The sequence below is a fragment of the Pantherophis guttatus genome, chromosome 7, assembly GCF_059756535.1.
Source record: "Pantherophis guttatus breed Tessera chromosome 7, ASM5975653v1, whole genome shotgun sequence".
Classification (NCBI taxonomy): Eukaryota; Metazoa; Chordata; class Lepidosauria; order Squamata; family Colubridae; genus Pantherophis; species Pantherophis guttatus.
The window spans coordinates 2,312,943-2,335,205 of NC_142069.1; the positions used below are offsets into that span (position 1 = coordinate 2,312,943).

Below are 22,263 nucleotides of genomic sequence, written 5' to 3' on the forward strand. Positions count from 1 at the left end.
CCGCTCCCAAAAGTGGTCGTAAAACAAGGACTTATTTGCATGTCCCCCTTTTTTTTTTTGCTTTGATTTATATGCCGCCCTTCTCCGGAGACTCAGGGCGGTTTACAATGCGCTAAGCAATAGCCTTCATACTTTTGTATATTTATACAAAGTCAGCTTATTGCCCCCACAAACTGGGTGCTCATTTCACCTACCTTAGAAAGGATGGAAGGCTGAGTCAACCTTGAGCCTGGCGAGATTCGAACCAGCAGAAATTGCAGGCAGCTGATGTTAATAACAGGGTGCATTAAACCACTGTACTACCAAGGCTCTTTAATTTTTTTAATTTTTAATTTTTAAAACCATTTCCAGACGGCATTTTTCTCGCCATCGCCTCCCCCTTCCCAACCAACGCCCCTCAAAAGACCCTCTTCTCAACCTGTCCCCCTCCTCCCTTCTCTGATCCAACAGGTATTAAAGTCTCCCACGGCTGCCGCCGGAGGAAGGGGAGGATCCGATCCCGAGACATCTCTGGCTACCTTGCAGGATGACCCAGCACAAGCTTCTGAACTCAGCACCAGGCTGCCCTAGTCCACAGTGTGTTAGGTTATTTATTTATTAAACTAGAATACCGTACTTGCGACCAATGCCCCAGTGGTGTTCTTTAAAACAGCCCTCTTACTCCGAGATGATGGACCAAGTTGCTGTTTTTGGGGTGGGGTGGGGGAGTTGGGGGAAGGGGCCTTGTTCTCACAGTTGGGTTTAACCCAACGGACTGCAGTGGGTCGAACGGGTGGAGAGCCGGGGCCCAAGGCTCCCTTAACGTGGGGCTTCCTCCGCCTCGCGCATGTTTTCGAGGTTGTACAGCCGCTGCGGACTTCTGTGGAAATTAGGGGCCGCTCCACCGTCTTCCAAGTGGGGATGTTCCAACTTCCTCTTAAGAGTCACTAGGAGGAAGCTGTTTGTAGGGACCTGGGTTCTCTCTGAGCTTGGTTTTTTTTGTAGACGTCTCATGACCCAACTAGGGAACATCATCAGTGCCAGAAGGCAGTAGGGTTTGCGGAGTGGAAGAGGAGGAGGAGGAGGACAACTGTGGGATCCTGGCCAAGTTTGGTGATTTTCTTGCAGACGTCTGATGACCCAACTAAGTAACATCATCATCAGTGCTAGGAAAGAGGGGGGCTGTGGAATGGAGGAGGAAGATGAATGTAGCGTCCTCGGTGCTCTCTGAGCTTGGTGGTTTTCTTGCAGACGTCTCATGACCCAACTAGGGAACATCATCAGTGCTGAAAGGAGTAAGGTTTAGGGAGAGGGGTTTGTGGAGTGGAGGAGGAGGAACGTGGGGTTCTTGGCGCTCTCTGAGATTGGTGTTTTTTTTTTGCAGACGTCTCATGACCCAACTAGGGAACATCATCAGTGTTGGAAGACCTCTAAGCACTGATGAGGTTACCTATTGGTCTTGAAATACCTGCAGTAAAACAATCCAGTTCAGAGAGAGCAGGAAGGGCACCACAATCCTCCTCCTCCTCCTCTTCCTCCCTCTTCTCCTCTACTCCGTAAAACCCACTCCCTTCTAACACTGATGATGTTACCTACTTGGGTCACAGAACGTCTGTAAGAAAACCTCCAAGCTCAGAAAGCACCAAGGACCCCACAATCCTCCTCTTCCTCTCCCCAAAACCCCTCTAGCATTGATGATATTCCCCACTTGGGTCATGAAACATCTGCAAGGAACCCCGCCCCAACCTCTGAGAGCACCTGAGCTCCAAATATTCTCCTCTATCAGTAAAGCTGTCTTTAATTTAATCGCTCAGGCTAAATTATCCTCCTCCTCCCCAAAACGAAATCTTGCCCACGTCATTCTGCGGGCATCATTTGGGCCAAATCCTCCCATCATCACTCCTGGGCCGGGTCGGATTGTGCCCCTTCTCTTTTTATCCCCACCACCACTGACCAGATTCTCTGGGGTTGGAGCCCCATTTCTCTTCTCACCGTCCACAGCAGACAACGCCGCCAGTTGAAACAAAGAGAACGTTAAAAACCTACGATATTTTACGTGGTTCCTTAGACCAAGGACATATCTAAATTTATGTCAAAAGGAACCAAAATACCTTTACAAATCCCCAAGGCGTATCGCGACGTTTGGAAAACGGAAAGTTGAAAAAAAATTGACACGCTGCCTGCGAACGACCCCTTGCCAACGGGAAAGAAAACGTGCAAAATTCACCCTCGACGGGTGAACGGGGAACGACGCCACCCGTTTCCGCTCGGCGAGTTTCTTCCCCGGCTTTTGGGCGTCCTCGATTTGTAAACTCTCCCAAGTCGGCGAAATTCCGAGTTTTAGGCCGACAGATGACGCTTGGCCCGAAGCGACGATATCTTGGTTGCGTTTTCCAACTGGGATTTTTTGTGGGTTCCGTTGAGGCCAACCCAAGAGGGAGGCCCTGGGTTCATCCGAGTTTTCCCAAAAAATGCCACGTGGGTGTGGTCCCTTACCCGACGTGATCCGACGTTTGCTCTCCTCTTTCGAACTGTCGTACCGTACCGTAAATCGGTGTCGCTCAACCATAGTAGCTTGAAGAGGGTTGGAGATCAACTCCCAGCATTCCCCAGCCAGCCACGGCATCTGCTGAACAAGCTGGATTTCAGCTGACACCTCTAGATGTAGGAACCCCCCACCCCCTCAAGAAGGACCCCAGATATTTGCAGGGAGTGCACCCCCTTCTGCCCCCAGCCAGCTTTGCAAATAATGGGGTCGTGGATTGACATGGGATGGGAGGGCACCCCGTTGGTGAAAATTGGCGTCAGTAAGAAGGAACGCCAGCCAGAGTCTCGGGTCAAAGGCACGGATGTAATTTGGGCAGAGAAAAACCATCCGTGGTGCCAACGGTGGTTAGAATGCAGTATTGCAGGCTGACTCTGCCGACTGCCAGCAGTTCGATTCTGACGGGCTCAAGATTTATCCATCCTTCCGAGGTCAGTCCAATGAGTTTGTTGGGGGTGAGAAGATGACTCTGTAAACTGCTTAGAGAGGGCTGTGAAGCAGTATATAAGTGCTATTGCTTGGGAGGGAAGGGAAGGAAAGGAAGGAAGGAAGGAAGGAAAAGGAAGGAAGGAAGGAAGGAAAAGGAAAAAGGGAAGGAAGGAAGGAAGGAAAAGGAAGGAAGGAAAGGAAGGAAGGAAGGAAAAGGAAGGAAGGAAGGAAGGAAGGAAGGAAGGACCATCTGTAGTGGTGCAGTGGCTAGAATGCAGTATTGCAGGCTAACTCTGAATCCCCACCGCCAAAGTTCAATCCTGACCGGCTCAAGGTTGTCTCAGCTTTTCGTCCTTCCGAGGTCTGTAAAACGAGGACCCAGATTGTTTTGGGGGGGGGGACGGCGACAAGAGGCTGATTCTGTCAACCGGTTAGAGAGGGCTGTCAGACACCCTGAAGGGGGATATAAGTCTTGAGGACAGCGATTGCTATCCTGAGAAGTCTCACTGATAGAGCTGCACCCTGGTTGGGAAAGGAGGCCACTAAGAGAGAACAAGAGAATCGAGCTTGTAAAATGGTGTCATTTAAAAGCGGGATCGAAGGTAAAAGAGGGAGAGATTGTAGAGCAATGTTTGTTTTATTCTGGGAGTTGAAGTCCACCCATCTTAAAGCGGCCAAGTTTGAAAAAAAAAAAATTGCTGTAAACGAACAGATCCTCATCAATGGCACACTATGGTGGTTTCCTCATCTGTAACTTGGTTTAATGCTAGCCACTTTTACCTGCGACATAGCTTGGAGGGAAGGATTAGAATCATCCTATATAATAATTGGGCCCTATAATTTCAAAAAAACCCCAAAACTGTTTGCCTTTTTGAAATCTGTACATTCCTTTCGCTCGCTCCGATTTTTCTAATGGATCTGGAGTTGTCATGCAGTGATCATCATCTCTTAAACGGTTGTAATCTTTTGTTTTTGAATGCGACGCTATTTGCAACGAGGAAAAGAAATAAAAAAAAAACACCCGCCGAACCAGAAAGCAAGAAAAAACTTTCTAAATAAAATAAAATAAAGAAACGATGTTTGAAAACTCAAAACTGAGGAAATATATATATATTAAAAAAAAAAAAAAGAATGCCGTCATTCTCTGATAACGAACTTTGTAGAAAGTCTGAGACGGATTAACTATTTTCAAAAGTCGCTTTCAATATTTCTGTCTGAGTGATTGTATTAGACAAGCAATAAAGATTCTGTAATCAAAAGAATATCAATAAAATCTTGTCAAATCCAGACTGAACTTTGTGGAAACAAGTTATTAAAATTTCTCGGGTATCCTTAAGAATAGAATAGAATAGAGTAGAATAGAATAGAATAGAATAGAATAGAATTGGAATAGAGAATTTGAATAGAATAGAATAGAATAGAAAATAGAGTAGAATAGAATAGAATAGAATAGAATAGAATAGAATAGAATAGAATAGAATAGAATAGAATAGAATTGGAATAGAGAATTTGAATAGAATAGAATAGAATAGAAAATAGAGTAGAATAGAATAGAATAGAATAGAATAGAATAGAATAGAATAGAATAGAAAATAGAGTAGAATTGGAATAGAGAATTTGAATAGAATAGGAATAGAATAGAATAGAATAGAAAATAGAATAGAATTGGAATAGAGAATTTGAATAGAATAGAATAGAATAGAATAGAATAGAATTGGAATAGAGAATTTGAATAGAATAGAATAGAAAATAGAGTAGAATTGGAATAGAGAATTTGAATAGAATAGAATAGAATAGAAAATAGAGTAGAATAGAATAGAATAGAATAGAATAGAAAATAGAGTAGAATTGGAATAGAGAATTTGAATAGAATAGAATAGAATAGAATAGAATAGAAAATAGAATAGAATTGGAATAGAGAATTTGAATAGAATAGAATAGAATAAAATAGAATAGAATTGGAATAGAGAATTTGAATATAGAATAGAAAATAGAGTAGAATTGGAATAGAGAATTTGAATAGAATAGAATAGAAAATAGAATAGAATAGAATAGAATAGAATAGAATAGAATAGAAAATAGAGTAGAATAGAATAGAATAGAATAGAATAGAATAGAATAGAAAATAGAGTAGAATTGGAATAGAGAATTTGAATAGAATAGAATAGAATAGAATAGAATAGAAAATAGAGTAGAATAGAATAGAATAGAATAGAATAGAATAGAAAATAGAGTAGAATTGGAATAGAGAATTTGAATAGAATAGAATAGAATAGAATAGAATAGAATAGAATAGAATAGAAAATAGAGTAGAATTGGAATAGAGAATTTGAATAGAATAGAATAGAATAGAATAGAATAGAATAGAATAGAAAATAGAATAGAATTGGAATAGAGAATTTGAATAGAATAGAATAGAATAGAATAGAATAGAAAATAGAGTAGAATTGGAATAGAATAGAAAATAGAAAATATAGAGTAGAATAGAATTTAAATAGGATATAGGAGAGGATAGAATAGAATAGAATAGAATAGAATAGAATAGAATAGAAAATAGAGTAGAATTGGAATAGAATAGAAAATAGAAAATATAGAGTAGAATAGAATAGAATAGAATTGGAATAGAGAATTTGAATAGAATAGAATAGAATAGAATAGAAAATAGAAAATATAGAGTAGAATAGAATAGAATTTAAATAGGATATAGGAGAGGATAGAATAGAACAGAACAATAACTTTATTGTCACTTTGAACTTATACTAATTTGGGGAGGGGGCAGTGGGGGCTTTCCCTGATTCCAACCCAGCCGTGAGAGCAGAGACCCCAGACTGCTGCTCTCCGGAGCGAAGGGAAGAGAAGGGCCAGCGTGGGATCCGGGGCTGGGCTGGACACCGTGATTGGAAAGGCGCCAGGGAAACGATGCTCCTCTCGGCCAGCCTTGCAGGGTTGTTGTTGGGGCTCGGAAGGCCGGGCTTTCACTTGCGGGTCCCAGCTGCACCAAGAGCTGCGGAGAGCTCAGAGACCCCCCCTGTGCATTGCTCAGGGAAGAGCAACTGTGGGCTTCTGCAGCCTTTCCTGCCCCGGCTGGCTGTGGATGAGGGACCTCGGAATCCAACAGAACAGTTACCGGTAGCCCTCGACTTACAACAATTCGTTTAGCGACCGTTCCAAGTCCCAGCGGCCCTAAAAAAAAGTGACTTGGGATCGTTTTTTTCGCAAAAGCTTTGCCCTTTGCCGTTGGCCAAAATTCAGATGCTCGGTTCACACTTAACGACGGTTGCTTGTGTCCCAAGGTCACGCGATTCCCCCTTTTGCGACCAGCCATGTCAAATGGGGAAGCCGGATTCACCGAACCAACCCAGGTTACTAACTTATCAACGCCGGCGACTCGCTTAACGACGGTGTAGCCTGCAAGGTCGTAAAACGGAGGCAAAGCTCGCTTTTAACAACTGTCTCACTTAGCCACGGACATGAAATGAATGGGCTCCCTTGGGGTCGGAAGTCGAGGACTGGCCCATAGCTAAGGCGCACAGGCATCCATCCATCCCTCCACTCTGCACACGCTCAGAGGCGCCCTCGCCCCGCCCCTTTTCTCCACCTGCCCTGGTTACAGCTCTCCCACAGGGGGCTCCCTTCCCCGGCTGGGCCAATGGCCGCGAGGGGGTGTGCGCGCCGGGCCCCGCCTACCGGCTCCTGGCGGCCAATGGGGGCCGGGGGGGGCGTGGCGCGCGGGGACCAGGGCTGGGAAGCTCCGCGCGGCCCCCACGTGTCTCTGCCGGGCGGATGGAGGAGGGCGGCGGAGCCCCGGGCAGGGGTCCGCTGGCCAGCAGCGCGCGGAGGGAAGCCGAGGTGGAGGGGCCGGGGCCGGGGCTGGGCGGGGGGTCGCAGCCTTGGGGGTCTGGGGGCGCCGCAGAGGGGCTGGGACCCCCGGGAGGGGAAAAGCTGCCTTCTGGGGGGGGGCAGAAATGATGGGTGGGGGGAGGTCTTGCGGGGAGGGGAGCGGCCCCCTTTGCACTTCGCTGTGCAAAGCCCCCTCCCCATCTCCCAGCTGCAGGGGAGCCCCGGGGGAGGAGGGGGGGCATTTCCCCCTGCTTTGCCCCCCCACCCCCTCTGAGCCGGGAGTGGGGGGTCTTCTGGAAATGCATCTAGGCGGAGAAGGGGAAAGGGACCCCTCCCCCTCTGCAGCCCGCTCAGGGTGAGTGGTGTGGGGCGGGGGGGGCGGCTGGAAAGGTGAGGAGGGGGCTTTGCTGCAGCCCCTCCCTGGCATCGCTGCTCCCCCTTGGGGACCCTTCCCCCTCTCGCCCCCTTTGCAAGAGGCTGAATTGGGAGCATTCTTGGGTCCGGTTCGGATGGTCTCTGGTGCTGCATGCCAGGGGGGGTCGCCCCCTTTCTCACCCCCCCCCAGCTGCCCCCATGGAAGGGCAGAAAAATTACCCCCCACCCCCACTGATACATTCCCTTTTTTTAGTATTTTCCCAAGGGGGGGGTGGAGAGTTGCCCATTGGAGGAAAGGCTGGCAAAAATTGGCCCGGCACCCTGGTGAGGTATGGGGAGGGGGGGGCACAGACCTAGAGAGGAGCCCGGCAGCAGCTGTGGGTCAGCAGTGGGTCAGCGAGGCAGCTCCATGCGCTGGAGGTCTTGGCTACCTGTGAGGGAAGGGCTGCTGCGCCTTCCAGGGATGCCTCTCGCCTGCCTCCCTCTGGCCCTTCCGTGCATTGCAGCTGCGTTCGTTTTTGGAGGAGGGGGGGGCTCCTAAAATAGCCTTCCACAAGGGCGGGGGTGGGGGGCATTGGTTTCCCCCCAAGGGGCCGCATGAAGAAGTGGGACTGTTATGGAGGGCAGAACTTGAGTGAGTGAGTGAGTAGAAGGAAGGAAGGAAGAAGGAAAGAAATGAAAGAAGGAAGAAGGAAAGGAAGGAAGGAAGACGGAAGGAAGGAAGAAGGAAAGAAATGAAGGAAGGAAGAAGGAAAGGAAGGAAGGAAGAAGGAAAGGAAAAGAGGAAGAAGGGAAGGAAGGAAAGAAATGAAAGAAGGAAAGGAAGAAAGGAAGAAGGAAGGAAAGGAAGGAAGAAGGAAAGGAAGGAAGAAGGAAAGAAAAGGAAGGAAGAAGGAAAGGAAAAGAAGGGAAGGAAGGAAAGAAATGAAGGAAGGAAGGAAGAAGGAAAGGAAGGAAGGAAGAAGGAAAGAAAGGAAGGAAGAAGGAAAGGAAGGAAGGAAGAAGGGAAGGAAAAGAGGAAGAAGGGAAGGAAGGAAAGAAATGAAAAGGAAAGGAAGAAAGGAAGAAGGAAAGAAAGAAAGGAAGAAGGAAAGAAAGGAAGGAAGAAGGAAAGGAAGGAAGGAAGAAGGGAAGGAAGAAAGAAAGGAAAAGAGGAAGAAGGGAAGGAAGGAAGGAAATGCTTTATTTGGCCAACTGTGATTAGACACAAAAGAAATTTGTCTCCAGAATTCTGCTCTTTTTGTTCAGTTGCGTGGATGTCGTTCACTTATTTACATTTGATTTCTAATTTCCGATGGATCTCACGTGAGGCCAAAGGGACCCTTAAAAGAACAGAGTTGGAAGGGACCTTGAAGGTCTTCTAGTCCACCCCCATGGCTTGATTTCAAGGCAAGGGCCTGCCTGCCCACTCTCTTCTTCTCGAAAACCATCCGTGACGGAGCAGCCACCACTTCTGTTCCACTGGTGAATTGTTCTCACTGCTGGGAAATTTCTCCTTAGCTCTATCTCGAGAGGCTTCTCTCCTTGGTTAGTTCCCATCCTTTGTTTCTTGTCTTGCTTTCAGGGGCTTTGGAAAACAGAGTAACAGAGTTGGCAGGGACCTTAAAGGTCATCTAGTCCAACCCCATCCCCACCCACCCCGCAAGCAGGAAACCCTATCCCCGGGTTGGCAAACTTATGGCACACGTGCCGGAAGCCATTTTTCCGAGCACGCAAGCCGTCGCCAAGCTCACCTGAAACTGCACATGCACGCGCCCCCAGCTCATGTTCAGGCCTCTGGTGCGGATACACGCAATTCAGGAGACCCAGCTGGTCTTCAGAGCTCTCCTTCGCATGCGCACATGTGTGCGAGATCACTGGTGCATGCATGCGCAGACAACATTTGCACATGTGCATTACGTGCACGAAAGCTGCATGCATGCACAGATGGTGCAGTTGTGCACATAGCACATGGGGAGGAGCCACAGGTTACCGCGGATGGTTTGCGAGCACGCGCAGCGCGCAAAGTGCATTTTTGTTCGGCGCTCTGTAAGTGAAAGGTTTGCCACCACTGCCTTCTACCATTTCTGACCCTCTCTTCTTTGTGGCAGCCCCTCAAATATTGGGACTATTGCTATCCTGTCCCCCCCAGTCCTTCTTTTCATTAAATTCGACCTTTCAATTCCTGTAACCGTTCTTTGTACGTTTTAGCCTCCAGTCCCCTAATCGTTTTCTCTGCACTCTTCTCTGCACTCTTTCTAGAGCCGTGATGGCGAACCGATGGCACGCGTGCCAGAGTTGGCATGCAGAGACCTCTCTCTGGACACGCTTGCCGTCGCCAGCTGCTCTTCTGGTTTCCCGCATGCACATGCGTGCCGGCCAGCTGATCTTCACAGGCGCTGGAGCACCAGAAAAACGGTCTGGAAAACAGCCAAAAAAACAGGCATGCGCACGCCAGTCAGCTGGTCTTTGGGGTTCCGGTGCTCCGGTGCCTGCGAAAACCAACTGGCCGGCGCGCACGTCCATGCCGGAAACCCGAGGACCAGCTGGTTGGCACGCACATGCGCATTGGCCAGCTGTTCTTCGGATTTCCGGTGCTCCGGCACGCACATATGCACATGCATGGACACATGTTCCAGATTGGGCCCTCGGTGCCAAAAAGGTTTGTCATCCCTGTTCTAGAGTCTCAACATCTTTTTTATAGGGTGGTAACCATACCTGGATGCACTATTCCAAATGTGGTCTTACTAACTAAGGCCTCATAAAATGCCCAGGTCTGCTCAAGGCAGAGCCCCCCAGGTGGGATGAAGTCCACCCCCCCCCACCCCACCCCATAGCTTCCAGTTGGCATGATTGAAGGGGAGCGAAGCAAGCTTTCAGCATCTCAAAGGGCTTTCTCGTTGTGCTCGGAATCAGTTGGAGCTCCTGGATTTGAACGCTACCAACGGGAATCTTACCTACCCACGTAGCTGGTTCGAAAGTCAGGGTGCAGACCCCAGATGGGGAGGGGGCTGGGGAGTCGGGGGGTTGTAGTGAAGCCCCTCTAGAAGCCACCGACGCGAAGGAAGCTGGCATGTGAAATATGCAAGATGCCATCAAGGAAAAGATTGAATGAAGTGACCTCATTCGGTTTTAAACCGGGCAGGAGAACAGCGGTGAGGATGTAAACGAGAAGAGGAATGGCCAACCTTGGCCATTTTAAGACCTGCGGGCTTCCAACTCCCAGAATTCCCTGGGAGTTGAAGTCCCCAACTCTTAAAAGTGGGCAAGGTTGAGAAGCTTTCGAATAATTCTGTCTTTTCTTGCTCTGAAGACCCGGCCCGGGGTGACTTCAGGGACTCAAGCTGTCGGTTTCGTAACGGTTGCTTTCCCTCCCGCCGGGTTCTTAGCCAGGTTGGATATGGGAACTCAAGATTGGTAAGCCCCTACCACGTCTGGAGGCGGGCAACATAATGCCAGGCAGGAGTTCGAATCCACAGTGGGCTTGAACATTTCATGGCACGCTGCTGGGGATCAGCTATTCATTCCTCAGCTGGAAGGAAGAAAAGGGATTAGATGACTTCTGCGGATTCCTGGATCTCTGCTGTGTTCTCCTTCAAGTCAAGTCCCAGTTCTTGAGTTGATTGAACATTATGTGGAGAGCAGGCTGATCTCGGAATAAGTTCTGGATTTGAAGTTGTGATGGTCTCTCTCCCCCCCTCCTTTCTCTCTCTCTTTTCTCTGTCTCTTCTCTCTCTCTCTTGTCTCTCACTTATCTCTCTTTCCTCTCTTTTGTCTCTTGTCTCTGTCTCCTCTCTGTAACTCTCTTCTCTCTTGTCTCTGTTTCTCTTCTCTTTCTTCTCTCTTCTCTCTCTGTCCCTTCTCTCTCTCTTTTGCCTCTCACTCATCTCTCATCTCTCTTTCCTCTCTTTTGTCTCTCTCTTGTCTCTGTCTCCTCTCTTTCTGCATCTCTCCTCCTCTCTCTTCTCTCTATTTTCTCTCTCTGTGTGTCACTCTCTCTCTTCTCTCTCTCTTCTCTCTGTTTCTCTTCTCTCTCTTTTCTCACTCTGTCTCTGTCCTCTCTCCTCTCTCTTTTTTTTCCCTCTCTCTCTCTCTCTGTCACTCACTCTCTTTCTCTCGCATACACACATATGACCAGGTTACTGACTCTTAGGAACTGGACTGCATTTATGGCTGTTGGCAGTTACCTCCAGTTTTCAGCAAAACTGTCCCATTGGTCCACTTAATAGAATTCTTTATATAATTCTTTATTGGCCAAGTGTGAGTAGACACACAAGGACACAAAATCTTTGGTGCATATGGTCCCAGTGTACATAAAGAAAAAAAATACATTCGTCAAGAATCATAAGGTACAACACTTAATGATAGTCATAGGGAAACAGTCAATATAAATCGTAAGGGTACAAGCAACAAAATTACAGTCATAAGTGGAGATGGGTGATGGGAACGATGAGAAGATTAATAGTAATGCAGACTTAGTCAATAGTTTGACAGTGTTGTGGGAATTATTTGCTTAGCATTACGTGGCCACGTTTGGAGACCCCCTGCTCTAGCCATTGGCGCAGAATCAAGATTCAGGTTACTCCCTGGTAAACCTGCCTCACTCACTCAAGATGGGCCTTCTCCCGCAGGGATCCATGGATTGTCCCAACCTGGATTTTGAGTACGGAGATGCTGACAGCCACGCAGCTGAACTGGCAGGTAAGAAAGGTCTGGAAGGAGCCACGTTCTTCCCTTGGGTTGAAAAGAAGGCCACCAACTTTCGTGGTTTGGTGGACACTGCCTGAAAATGCTCAGGTATTTTGCAAGCAGTTCTGATTCTGATTCATTCATTCATTCATTCATTCGACTTGACTTGATTTCTATAGCGACCAATCTCAGCGAACAACTAATACTGGGCTGCTATAGAAATCCAGTCAATCAATCAATCATCAATCAATCAATGTCTTTATTCAGCAAAACTTCAAATTCCACGGGAAATCCTTGCCTGCTTTTCACGAGACTGACTTCAGTCTACACAGATAGTTCTCGGCTTAACCGCCATTCATTTAGCAACTGTTCAATATTACAACAAAGCTGGAAAACGCGACTTACGCTTATAACTGTCACAGCTTCCCCACATCACATTCAGGCAGTCCTCGACTTACAACAGTTCGCTTATAAAGTTTAAAGTTACAATGGCAGTGTAAAAAATGTCTTTATGACCATTTTTCACACTTGTGACCATTGCAGCATCCCCATGGTCACGTGATCAAAATTGCTTGGCAACCGACTTGTATTTATGACAGTCACAGCATCCTGGAGGTCACGTGATCCCCTTTTGCAACCGTCTGACAAGCAGAGTCAAGGGGGAAGCCAGATTCACTTAACAACTATGTGGCTAACTTAACCCTTGCGGGGATTCACTTAACAACAGTGGCCAGAAAGGTCGCAAAATGGGGCGAAAAGTCTTGCTTAGAAATAGACATTTTGGACTCAATTGTGGTCATAATTTGAGGACTATCTGTAATTGCAATTTGGGGGTTTGGGTTTACGATCCCGAGGGTCACGTGATCGCCTTTTCCAATTTTCCCAGCTGGCTTCAGACAAGCAAAGTCAAATCGGGGGGAAGTCGGATTTGTTTACCAACCGCTACAAAAAAACAGATTGCGAAATCAGGTGCAGACGGGGAGTGACTCACTTAATGACCACCCCGCTTAACAACAGAAGTTCTGGTCCCAATTGTGGTCATACGTCGAGGACTTCCTGTACGCTTTAGCACCTGTGAGAGATGTTCGTTTGAGGGAATGAAGCCCCCCAGGGGGATTGGGTAGAAGGAAGGACTTGAATCCAGTGCCTAAGCTTTGCTGCTGCCCCACGCTTGGTCTTGGCTGAGAGGGCAGCTGTGGGGTGGCACCAAGGCAAGGGTGGCATCATCGGAGGGCAGCTTATTCGTTCTCTCCCTGTTTGAAAAAAATCAACCTTTCTTGAACAGAGCTCTACAGCTACACCGAGGGACCCGAATTTGCCCTCAACAGGAGATGCTTTGAGGAAGATTTCCAGGTTCAAGGTACATTTTTTCCCTTCTAAGGTTTCCCTCCATGTCCCATCCATCCGGTTCCCTCTCTCTCTCTCTCTCTCTCTCTCTCTCTGTTTTGGGGGGTGGGGTATTTGTATTTCTGAGGGGCCCAGAGTTGCACTGATCGGATTGGGACACCCTGCAGATTCATATTTCCTTCCTTCCTTCCTTCCTTCCTTCCTTCCTTCCTTCCTTCCTTCCTTCCTTCCTTCCTTCCTTCCTTCCTTCCTTCCTTCTTCTTCCTCCTCCTCCCCATTCCTCCTTCACTTGTAGTCCTTTACAACCTCTTCCCCTTCCTTCCTTCCTCTTCTTCCCCCTCTTCCGCTTCCTTCCTTCCTCCTCCTCTTCCTTCCTTCCTTCCTTCCTTCCTTTCTCTTCTCCTCCCCATTCCTCCTTCACTTGTAGTCTTTTACAACCTCTTCTCCTTCATTCCTTCCACTTCTTCCCCCTCTTCCACTTCCTTCCTTCCTCCTCCTCTTCCCCTTCCTTCCTTCCTTCCTTTCTCTTCTTCCTCCTCCTCCCCATTCCTCCTTCACTTGTAGTTTTTTACAACCTCTTCTCCTTCCTTCCTTCCTTCCTTCCTTCCTTCCTTCCTTCCTTCCTTCCTTCCTTCCTTCCTTCCTTCCTTCCTTCCTTCCTCCTCCCCCAACCCTCTTTTACCCCTTCAGCCGTTGAGGGAGATGGAAGGTCCTGGTTCTTGCTCTTCTGGAGGCTTCAACTTTTGTTATTTGAGGGTCTTCTGGGGTCCCTTTGGTGTCATCTCTCCATCTGCTTCAGAGTCTGCTTTCTGTCTCCTTGGCCTTCTCCTCTTTCTGTGTGTGCCTTGTATGGTACGGAAACCCATTTCTTACCCTTTGAATGGGAAAACTCAGCGGGTCCTTCCTTTCCCGCAGCCAAGGGCAAGCGGTGGGCAGAGTTGGACCTGACCCAGAAGAAGACCTACGTGATGCGGCTATTGGACGGGCTGGAGGTGGTCAGCAGGGACCAAAGGCTGAAAGTCGCTCGGGCCGTTCTCTATTTGGCACAAGGTAACGGCAGCTCTCGAGGGCCAAATAGGTTCCTTTCAGGAGTTCCTGATTGGTTGTTTGTTTGATTAATTAATTAATTTGCATCCTGCCTTTATTATTCTCACAAATAACTCAGGGTGGCAAGCAAATCCTTCTTCTGTCAGCGTTTCAATGCTGGCATGGAGAGCAGAGGAGAGCGAGAGATAAACTCTGGAACTTTTGCCTGCTAAATCCCTTTGAAGCTGGGTTGTCGTGGAAATGAGGGGAGGGGGCACATTCCTGGGAAATGAAGTCTGAAGAATGACTTGGAAGATAGCCAATGAGAAGCAGAGATTTGGGGATCGGAAAGGGAGGGATTGGGGGGCAAAAGGTTAGTTTTGTCCGCGCGGAGTCATGATCCGGTGGCTGTGCTCAATTAAAGAAAGATTTCCTTAAAGATTGGCAGTTTGGAAATTCATTTAATTTTGAGATAGCATCGTAGTCTGACACCTTCCTCCTCCAATTTTCCACACAACAACTCTGTGAGGTGGATTGGGCTGAGAGAGAGACAGAGAGAGCCCAGCTTGTTTTCATGCCTAAGGCAGGACTAGAACTCACCGTCTCCCTGTGATTGGCCCAAAGTCACCCAGCTGGATTTCATGCCTAAGGCAGGACTAGAACTCACCCTCTCCCTGTGATTGGCCCAGCCACCCAGCTGGCTTTCATGCCTAAGGCGGGACTAGAACTCACAATTTTCTAGTGATGGTCCAAAGTCACCTAGCCACCTTTCACACCTAAGACGGTACTAGAACTCACCGTCTCCCACTTTCTGGCCTGGCGCCTCAACCAGTGGTGGAATTCAATTTTTTTTACTACCGGCTCTGTGGGCGTGGCTTGGTGGGCGTGGCAGGGGAAGGATACTGCAAAATCCCCATTCCCTCCCCACTCCTGGAGGAAGGATACTGCAAAATCTTCATTCCCTCCCCACTTCAGGGGAAGGATACTGCAAAATCCCCATTCCCTCCCCGCTCCTGGGAGAAGAATATTGCAAAATCTCCATTCCCACCCCACTCTGGAGCCAACAGAGGTGGTATTTGCCGGTTCTCCAAACTACTCAAAATTTCCGCTACCGGTTCTCCAGAACCTGTCAGAACCTGCTGGATTTCACCCCTGCCTTAAACCAAGAGATCAGCCTTTAGTGTGAAGTGCATTATTCCACACACACACACCTGTGTTACTAGAAATCCTTACTCTATGTGTCTGAAGTTATCCACCTTATATTTTTGGCCAATATCTTATTAAAGTAAAGAAAGGAAAAGATGATTTAGAGCAAGGAACGGCTAACATTGCAAACAGATTTTATTTTTAAAAAACCGTGAAATTATGGAGGGTTACAAAATCCTACGCTAAGCAGAACATGGGATGTGAAGGCCACACACTTAAGCACCTACAATGGCTTCTGAGCAACACCTTGAAAGACCAGCCAAGAAGTGCTACCTAGGGAACAGTCAGATAAGGGAGCGCGTAGCCCTCAGCTGCATAATGGGCGGAGAAAGAAAGGAAATTCTCTAATTCTCAGTCTTAAAAAGAGACGGTGGGAGGTTTGTATTTTCAGACCTGCAAGACTGATAATCCGCCTTCCCAGGTAGATAAGACAGGAAACGTAACAAGATGAGTTAATTCTGCTTTATTGTAAAGCTACGCTAACAGTCTTGCAAGTCTTCGAAAAATTAAGATATTTTGTTTTGCTTTGTTGTTCACTATAAACAGTGGCGGGATTCAAATAATTTAACAACCCGTTCTCTGCCCTAATGACTGGCTGGGTGGGCGTGGCCATGGAGGGCGTGGCCAAGGGGTATAACAGGCAGCACTCTGCCTCCTGCACCCCCCTGGGAGCAAAAACAAGGCCGGGTCCCATTTTGGGCCTAGTAAGCCTCACTGAAGCCTCCTGGGAGCAAAAACGGGCTGTGGGGAGGGGCGCGCTGCACACCCCAAACCCCACCTCCCCCATGCCTCATTTTGGGCCTAGGAGGCTTCCCTGCACTTAGCTGGGAGCCAAATTGGGCCCCATGGGGACTCCTGGAAGGGCGGAGTGGGAAGGGATGTGGCCAGCCAGCAATTTAACTACCGGTTCTCCCGAACCGGCTGAATCCCACTGCTCACTATAAACCAGTGTTTTCCAACTTCAGCTACTTTAAGATATCTGGATTTCGGCTCTCAGAATTGCCTGGGAGAATGGCCAAGCTTGGGAAACACTGCAAAAAAAAAAAAAATAGGCAGAATTTTCACTATTCTTTTTTTTTTTTTCACTTCTCACCTGCGTGGGGTTTCCAGGTGTCTTTGGAGAGTGTGACACGGAAGCGGATGTCCTCCACTGGGCGCGACACAACAACTTTTTGCTGTACCAAATGGGGACCTTCACAGCTTTCCTGGAACTGCTCAACATGGAAGTGGCGTAAGTGACGTTTTGGCAACGGGCCTAAAAGACTTTGCACGCCCTGCTGCTGAATTTACTTTGGCAAGCGACAAGTTTATTTATTTATTTTTTTTAAAAAAGCTTGTATTTCATAAAAACATTGATGCTGATTTGGAGAACGTATTAATAATAATAATAATTTTATTTCTATACCATTGCCAACTTTCAGTTGCGTGAATGGGTTGATTTAGGGAAAGGCTCAAATAAATAGAAAAACACCATTTTTCTATCCTTTAAATACTGATTTGTTGCACACAAAGGAATTTCGGCGGTGGAGTGGTGCGGTGGCGTAGAGGTGGAGCTCTCACCTCACAATCGGGAGGCTGTGAGTTCGATCCTAGGTAGAGGCAGATATTTCTCTCTCTGGGCACAATGAGAATAGATCTACCGAACAAAACTCGGCATTGGTGACAGGAAAGGCATCCGGCCAGTAAATACTCACCTCCGTTCAGTTGCCCAGACTCTGGTGCAAGGGATTATGGGGTCGTTAAAAGATGATGATGAAAGGAAACTTTTGACTGTTTTTCCGTGTTTTTTATTTTATTTTAGCAACACCGAGGCCCGTAGCAGCGCCCTGAGGAAGCCGGCGATCTCTCTAGCGGACAGCACCGAACTCAGGTGAGTTAGTCCCAGCGTGATTCTTCCCTTCACAGGTAATCCTCGACGTACGACCGCGGTGGAGCCCCGCCCCCCCCTAAATTTCCGTTGCTGAGCAAGGCAGTTATTAAGCAGGTTGTTTTGCAATAAAAATACAAGTAGTCCTTGACGTATATGACCACTTCCGTTGCTAAGCGAGACCGTTGCTAATTTGACAACTTTTCTTGCCACGGTTGTTAAGTGAATCGGTGCCATTCAGTTAGTAACACAGTCATTAAGCAAATCCGATTTTACTTGTCAGAAGGTCGCCAAAGGAATCACATGACCCCGGGGACACCACAACCGTCGTAAGTGTGAGTCAGTTGCCCAGCAGCCTAATTTTGACCACGAGCGAACGCTGCAATGGTCATAAGTGTGAAAAACGGTCCTAAGTCACTTTTTTCCGCACCGTTGTAACTTCAAACGGTCACTAAACGAAACAGTTGTAAGTCAAGGACTAACTGCAGCTTATTTTTGGATTTATTTCCAGGGTGATTCTGAGCGTCATGTACCTGATGGTGGAGAATGTCCGGGTGGAAATGGAGACTGACCCTCCGAAGTGGACGGCGTCCCGCGAGATGTTCAGGGCTGAGCTGAGTAGGTTATGGCAACACACAAAACAAATACACACACACACACAAACACTATGCCTCTGGAGTGGCCAAGGTGGTGCCTTTTAACCTTGGCACTGGTCCTTGCTCTGTTCAGGTTCCATTTTTGCTTTTTTCTCTCTCTTCTCTCTTTCTCTCTTCTCTGTCCTCTCTCTCTTTTCTCTTTTCTTTCTCTTCTCTTTTTCTTCTCTTTCTCTTGTTGTTCTCTTCTCTCTCTCTCTCACCTCTCTCTCTTTTCTCTTTCCCTCTCTCTCTTCTATGTCCTCTCTCTCTCCTCTCTCTCTTCTTTCTCTTCTCTCTCCTCCCTTTTCTCTCTTCTCTTTCCCTCTCTCTCTTCTCTCTTTCTCTTCTCTCTCTCTTCTCTCTCTCCTCTCCCTTCTCTCTCTCTTCTCTGTCCTCTCTCTCCTCTTTTTCTCTTCTCTCTTCTCTCTCTCTTCCTTCTCTCTGTCTCTCTCTTCTTTCTCTTCTCTTTCTCTTCTTGTTCTCTTCTCTCTCTCCTCTCTCCTTTCTCTTCTTTCTCTCTCTCCTCTCCCTTCTCTCTCTCTTTCCCTCTCTCTCTTCCTGTCTCTCTTCTTTTTCTTCTCTCTCTCTTCCTTCTTAGCCCTTTGCAACCTCCGATGCCACATGCAATAATTGGGGATCCATTCACTCTCCTTGGATGGACCCCCCCCCCAAAAATTCTGTTTAATTTTTTTAAAAACTTCTGGGTTGCTCTTATGTAGACACAAGGCTGGGTTTTGCCAGGCTGCTGATGACACCCCCAACTCAACTTCTCCTTTCCCCTCCACACACACCCCTCCGATTTGACTTTTCAAAATTCTTCTGGCAGGTTATCCGATCCACAGCGAAGAACCGTTTGGCCTCTTGCTGTTCACGATGGTGACCAAATTCTGCAGCGAGCATTCTCCGCATTTCCCCATGAAGAAGGTCCTGCTGTTACTCTGGAAGGTCCTCGTGGTGTGTCAGCTTCTCTCTTTCCGTGGTGGGGTTTCAGTGGGGCGCATTGGTGGGAAGAGGGGGGGCGGTCTCAGAGCCGACATTTCATGACCCAACTAGGAAACATCATCAGTGGTAGATGAGGAGAGGGGTTTGTGGAGGAAAGGAGGAGGAGGAGAAAGGAGAGAGAAAGGAGAGAGGAGAGAGAGAAGAGAACAAGAAGAGAAAGAGAAGAGAAAGAAGAGAGAGACAGAGAGAGAAGAAAGAGAGAGAGAAGAGAGAGAGAAGAGAAAGAAGAGAGAGAGAAAAGAGAGAGGGAAAAAGAAGAGAGAGAAGGGAGAGGAGAGAGAGAGAGAAGAGAGGAGGAGGACTGTAAGGTCCTCTCTGAACTTGTTTTTTGCAAATGTTTTATGACCCAACTAGGGAACATCATCAGTGGTAGATGAGGAGAGGGGTTTGTGGAGGAAAGGAGGAGGAAGAGGAAGAGGAGGAAAAAGAGAAGGAGAAACAGGAGAAGAACTTTAGGGTTCCCTATTAACTTGTGTGTTTTTTTTTGCCAAACATTTTATGACCCAACTAGAGAACATCATCAGTGCTAGATGTCAGGTTTCGAGGTCGTCTCAAATAAATTGCATTTCAAACAAAGTCTTTGAAGAAAAACTCCCATTTATTAAGCACGACATTGTAACTCCGACTCCATCGCAGCCAACACTGACTTCCAGACCCAAAACCCTCCCTTTCCGTTCCCCACTCCCCTGCACTCATTGGCCATCTTCCAAGTCACTCTACCCCTAATCTACTCTAGCTCAAAGGAATTTCCCCCCTCCCATCCCATCTCCTAGGGGATATTATCTCCAGGGAAAATAAGTAGGTGAAAAGTCAAACGTCCCTTTCCAGACGCCTCCGCTATTCCTTCTTATGTCAGCCCTAGAGTAAATGCAGCTTGAAGTGCTGTCACTAGAAGGACGGGGGTGTGGTTTTCTTGTCAGTAGTTTAACAGAGAGCAAAACCCCAATGCCTTCTAAGCACTGATGATGTTCCCTAGTTGGGTCATGAAACGTCTGCAAGAAGATAGCCAAATTCAGAGAACGCCCAAGACCTCACTGGTCAACCCTGAGCTTCAAAGATTCTCTCTATGAAAATTGAGAGTCGCTGGCCAGCTAGAGTAGGGGTCTCCAACCTTGGCAACTTTAAGACTTGCGGACTTCAACTCCCAGAGTTCCTCAGCCAGCTTTGCTGGCTGAGGAACTCTGGGAGTTGAAGTCCGCAAGTCTTAAAGTTGCCAAGGTTGGAGACCCCTACTCTAGCTGGCCTCTTTTTCGCAGTTCACTCTGGGCGGCTTCGATACCCTCCAAGCGATGAAGGTGAAGAAGCGGCAGGATCTGGGGCTGCCCCCCTTGCCAGAAGACAGCATCCTGGTCATGCGTAACATGCGGGCGGCCTCCCCTCCAGCCTACACCGCCGAGTTAGGGGAACAGCCGCAGCCGCCGGCGCAGAAACGGGGACACCGGAGTCGACGGGTAGGATAAAAATTTCGCTTTATTACCCGGAGTCAGAAATGCAGAAAATTCTTCCTTTCCTTCCCTTCCTGTTTTGATTGATAACGTCAACTTCCCCATCCTCCTTGCTTTGCAGGCGTGGGACAAGACTGATTGGCTATCGGTAAATTTCGGATAAATTGGAGACTCAGGCTGGGACGGGTGTGGTTTTTAATCCAGGGTGAAAATGGTTTGAAGCAAGGGAACGCCTCCAAGGGTCTCCCCTTGCAGGACCTGGGAATTTTATGCTGTCAAGACAGCCTTGTCTCTCCCGTTCTTCCCACAGACATGAGGTGCGGTTTGGCCTAGTGGTTAAAACACCAGTCTAGAAAGCAGGAGATGGGGAGTTCTAGTCCCACCTTAGGTACGAAGGCCAGATGGGTGACTTTGGACCAATCACCAGGAGATGGGTAGTTCTAGTCCTACCTTAGGCATGAGAGCTGATTGGGTGACTTTGGACCAATCACCAGGAGATGGAGAGTTCTAGTCCCACCTTAGGTACGAAAGCCGATTGGGTGTCTTTGGACCAATCACCAGGAGATGGGGAGTTCTAGTCCTACTTTAGGCAAGAGAGCCAGCTGGGTGACTTTGGACCAATCACCAGGAGATGGTGAGTTCTAGCCCTACCTTAGGCATGAGAGCTGATTGGGTGACTTTGGACCAATCACCAGGAGATGGTGAGTTCTAGCCCTACCTTAGGCATGAGAGCTGATTGGGTGACTTTGGACCAATCACCAGGAGATGGAGAGTTCTAGTCCCACCTTAGGTACGAAAGCCGATTGGGTGTCTTTGAACCAATCACCAGGAGATGGGGAGTTCTAGTCCTACTTTAGGCAAGAGAGCCAGCTGGGTGACTTTGGACCAATCACCAGGAGATGGTGAGTTCTAGCCCTACCTTAGGCATGAGAGCTGATTGGGTGACTTTGGACCAATCACCAGGAGATGGGGAGTTCTAGTCCTACCTTAGGCATGAGAGCTGATTGGGTGACTTGGACCAATCACCAGGAGATGGGGAGTTCTAGTCCCACCTCAGGCATGAGAGCTGATTGGGTGACTTTGGACCAATCACCAGGAGATGGGAGTTCTAGTCCCACCTTAGGCAAGAGAGCCAGCTGGGTGACTTTGGACCAATCACCAGGAGATGGTGAGTTCTAGTCCTACCTTAGGCATGAGAGCTGATTGGGTGACTTTGGACCAATCACCAGGAGATGGGTAGTTCTAGTCCTACCTTAGGCATGAGAGCTGATTGGGTGACTTTGGACCAATCACCAGGAGATGGAGAGTTCTAGTCCCACCTTAGGTACGAAAGCCGATTGGGTGTCTTTGGACCAATCACCAGGAGATGGGGAGTTCTAGTCCTACCTTAGGCATGAGAGCCGATTGGGTGACTTTGGACCAATCACCAGGAGATGGGGAGTTCTAGTCCTGCCTTAGGCATGAGAGCCGATTGGGTGACTTTGGACCAATCACCAGGAGATGGGGAGTTCTAGTCCTACCTTAGGCATGAGAGCCGATTGGGTGTCTTTGGACCAATCACCAGGAGATGGGGAGTTCTAGTCCTACCTTAGGCATGAGAGCCCATTGGGTGACTTTGGACCAATCAGCAGGAGATGGGGAGTTCTAGTCCTGCCTTAGGCATGAGAGCTGATTGGGTGACTTTGGACCAATCACCAGGAGATGGGGAGTTCTATACTTTCTGCTGGCACAGATAGGGTGTGCCCATCCCATTGTGGTGAGATGGTTCCTCTTCCTTCAGACATGGGCTGAGCTCTGTCCTTCGACTTTCCGGTTTTCTTGGCGAGTCATCTTCTTATTCCCCCCAAAAGCATGGGTGCTCCTTCTGGTGGAAGATTGTCCCAGAGCAGAAGACTTCCT

At 48.0% G+C, this 22,263-nt stretch overlaps 2 protein-coding genes across 4 annotated transcripts in view; both read left to right on the top strand.

The window, feature by feature from the left end:
* The window catches only part of AHCYL2 (adenosylhomocysteinase like 2), an 84,290-nt gene extending 83,668 nt beyond the window's left edge, over positions 1-622 (top strand). For both annotated transcript variants that reach the window (XM_087874384.1, XM_087874385.1), the window contains exon 17: positions 451-622. In XM_087874384.1, coding sequence (XP_087730510.1) covers positions 451-457 — 7 coding nt within the window. In that variant the 3' untranslated portion in view covers positions 458-622. The remainder of the gene's footprint in view (positions 1-450) is intronic.
* Positions 623-6,710: 6,088 nt separating this feature from the next.
* The window catches only part of STRIP2 (striatin interacting protein 2), a 32,841-nt gene continuing 17,288 nt past the window's right edge, over positions 6,711-22,263 (top strand). For both annotated transcript variants that reach the window (XM_087874386.1, XM_087874387.1), the window contains exons 1-9: positions 6,711-6,802; positions 11,779-11,848; positions 13,122-13,196; positions 14,099-14,233; positions 16,526-16,646; positions 17,217-17,285; positions 17,794-17,900; positions 18,744-18,871; positions 20,176-20,370. In XM_087874386.1, coding sequence (XP_087730512.1) covers positions 6,737-6,802; positions 11,779-11,848; positions 13,122-13,196; positions 14,099-14,233; positions 16,526-16,646; positions 17,217-17,285; positions 17,794-17,900; positions 18,744-18,871; positions 20,176-20,370 — 966 coding nt within the window. In that variant the 5' untranslated portion in view covers positions 6,711-6,736. The remainder of the gene's footprint in view (positions 6,803-11,778; positions 11,849-13,121; positions 13,197-14,098; positions 14,234-16,525; positions 16,647-17,216; positions 17,286-17,793; positions 17,901-18,743; positions 18,872-20,175; positions 20,371-22,263) is intronic.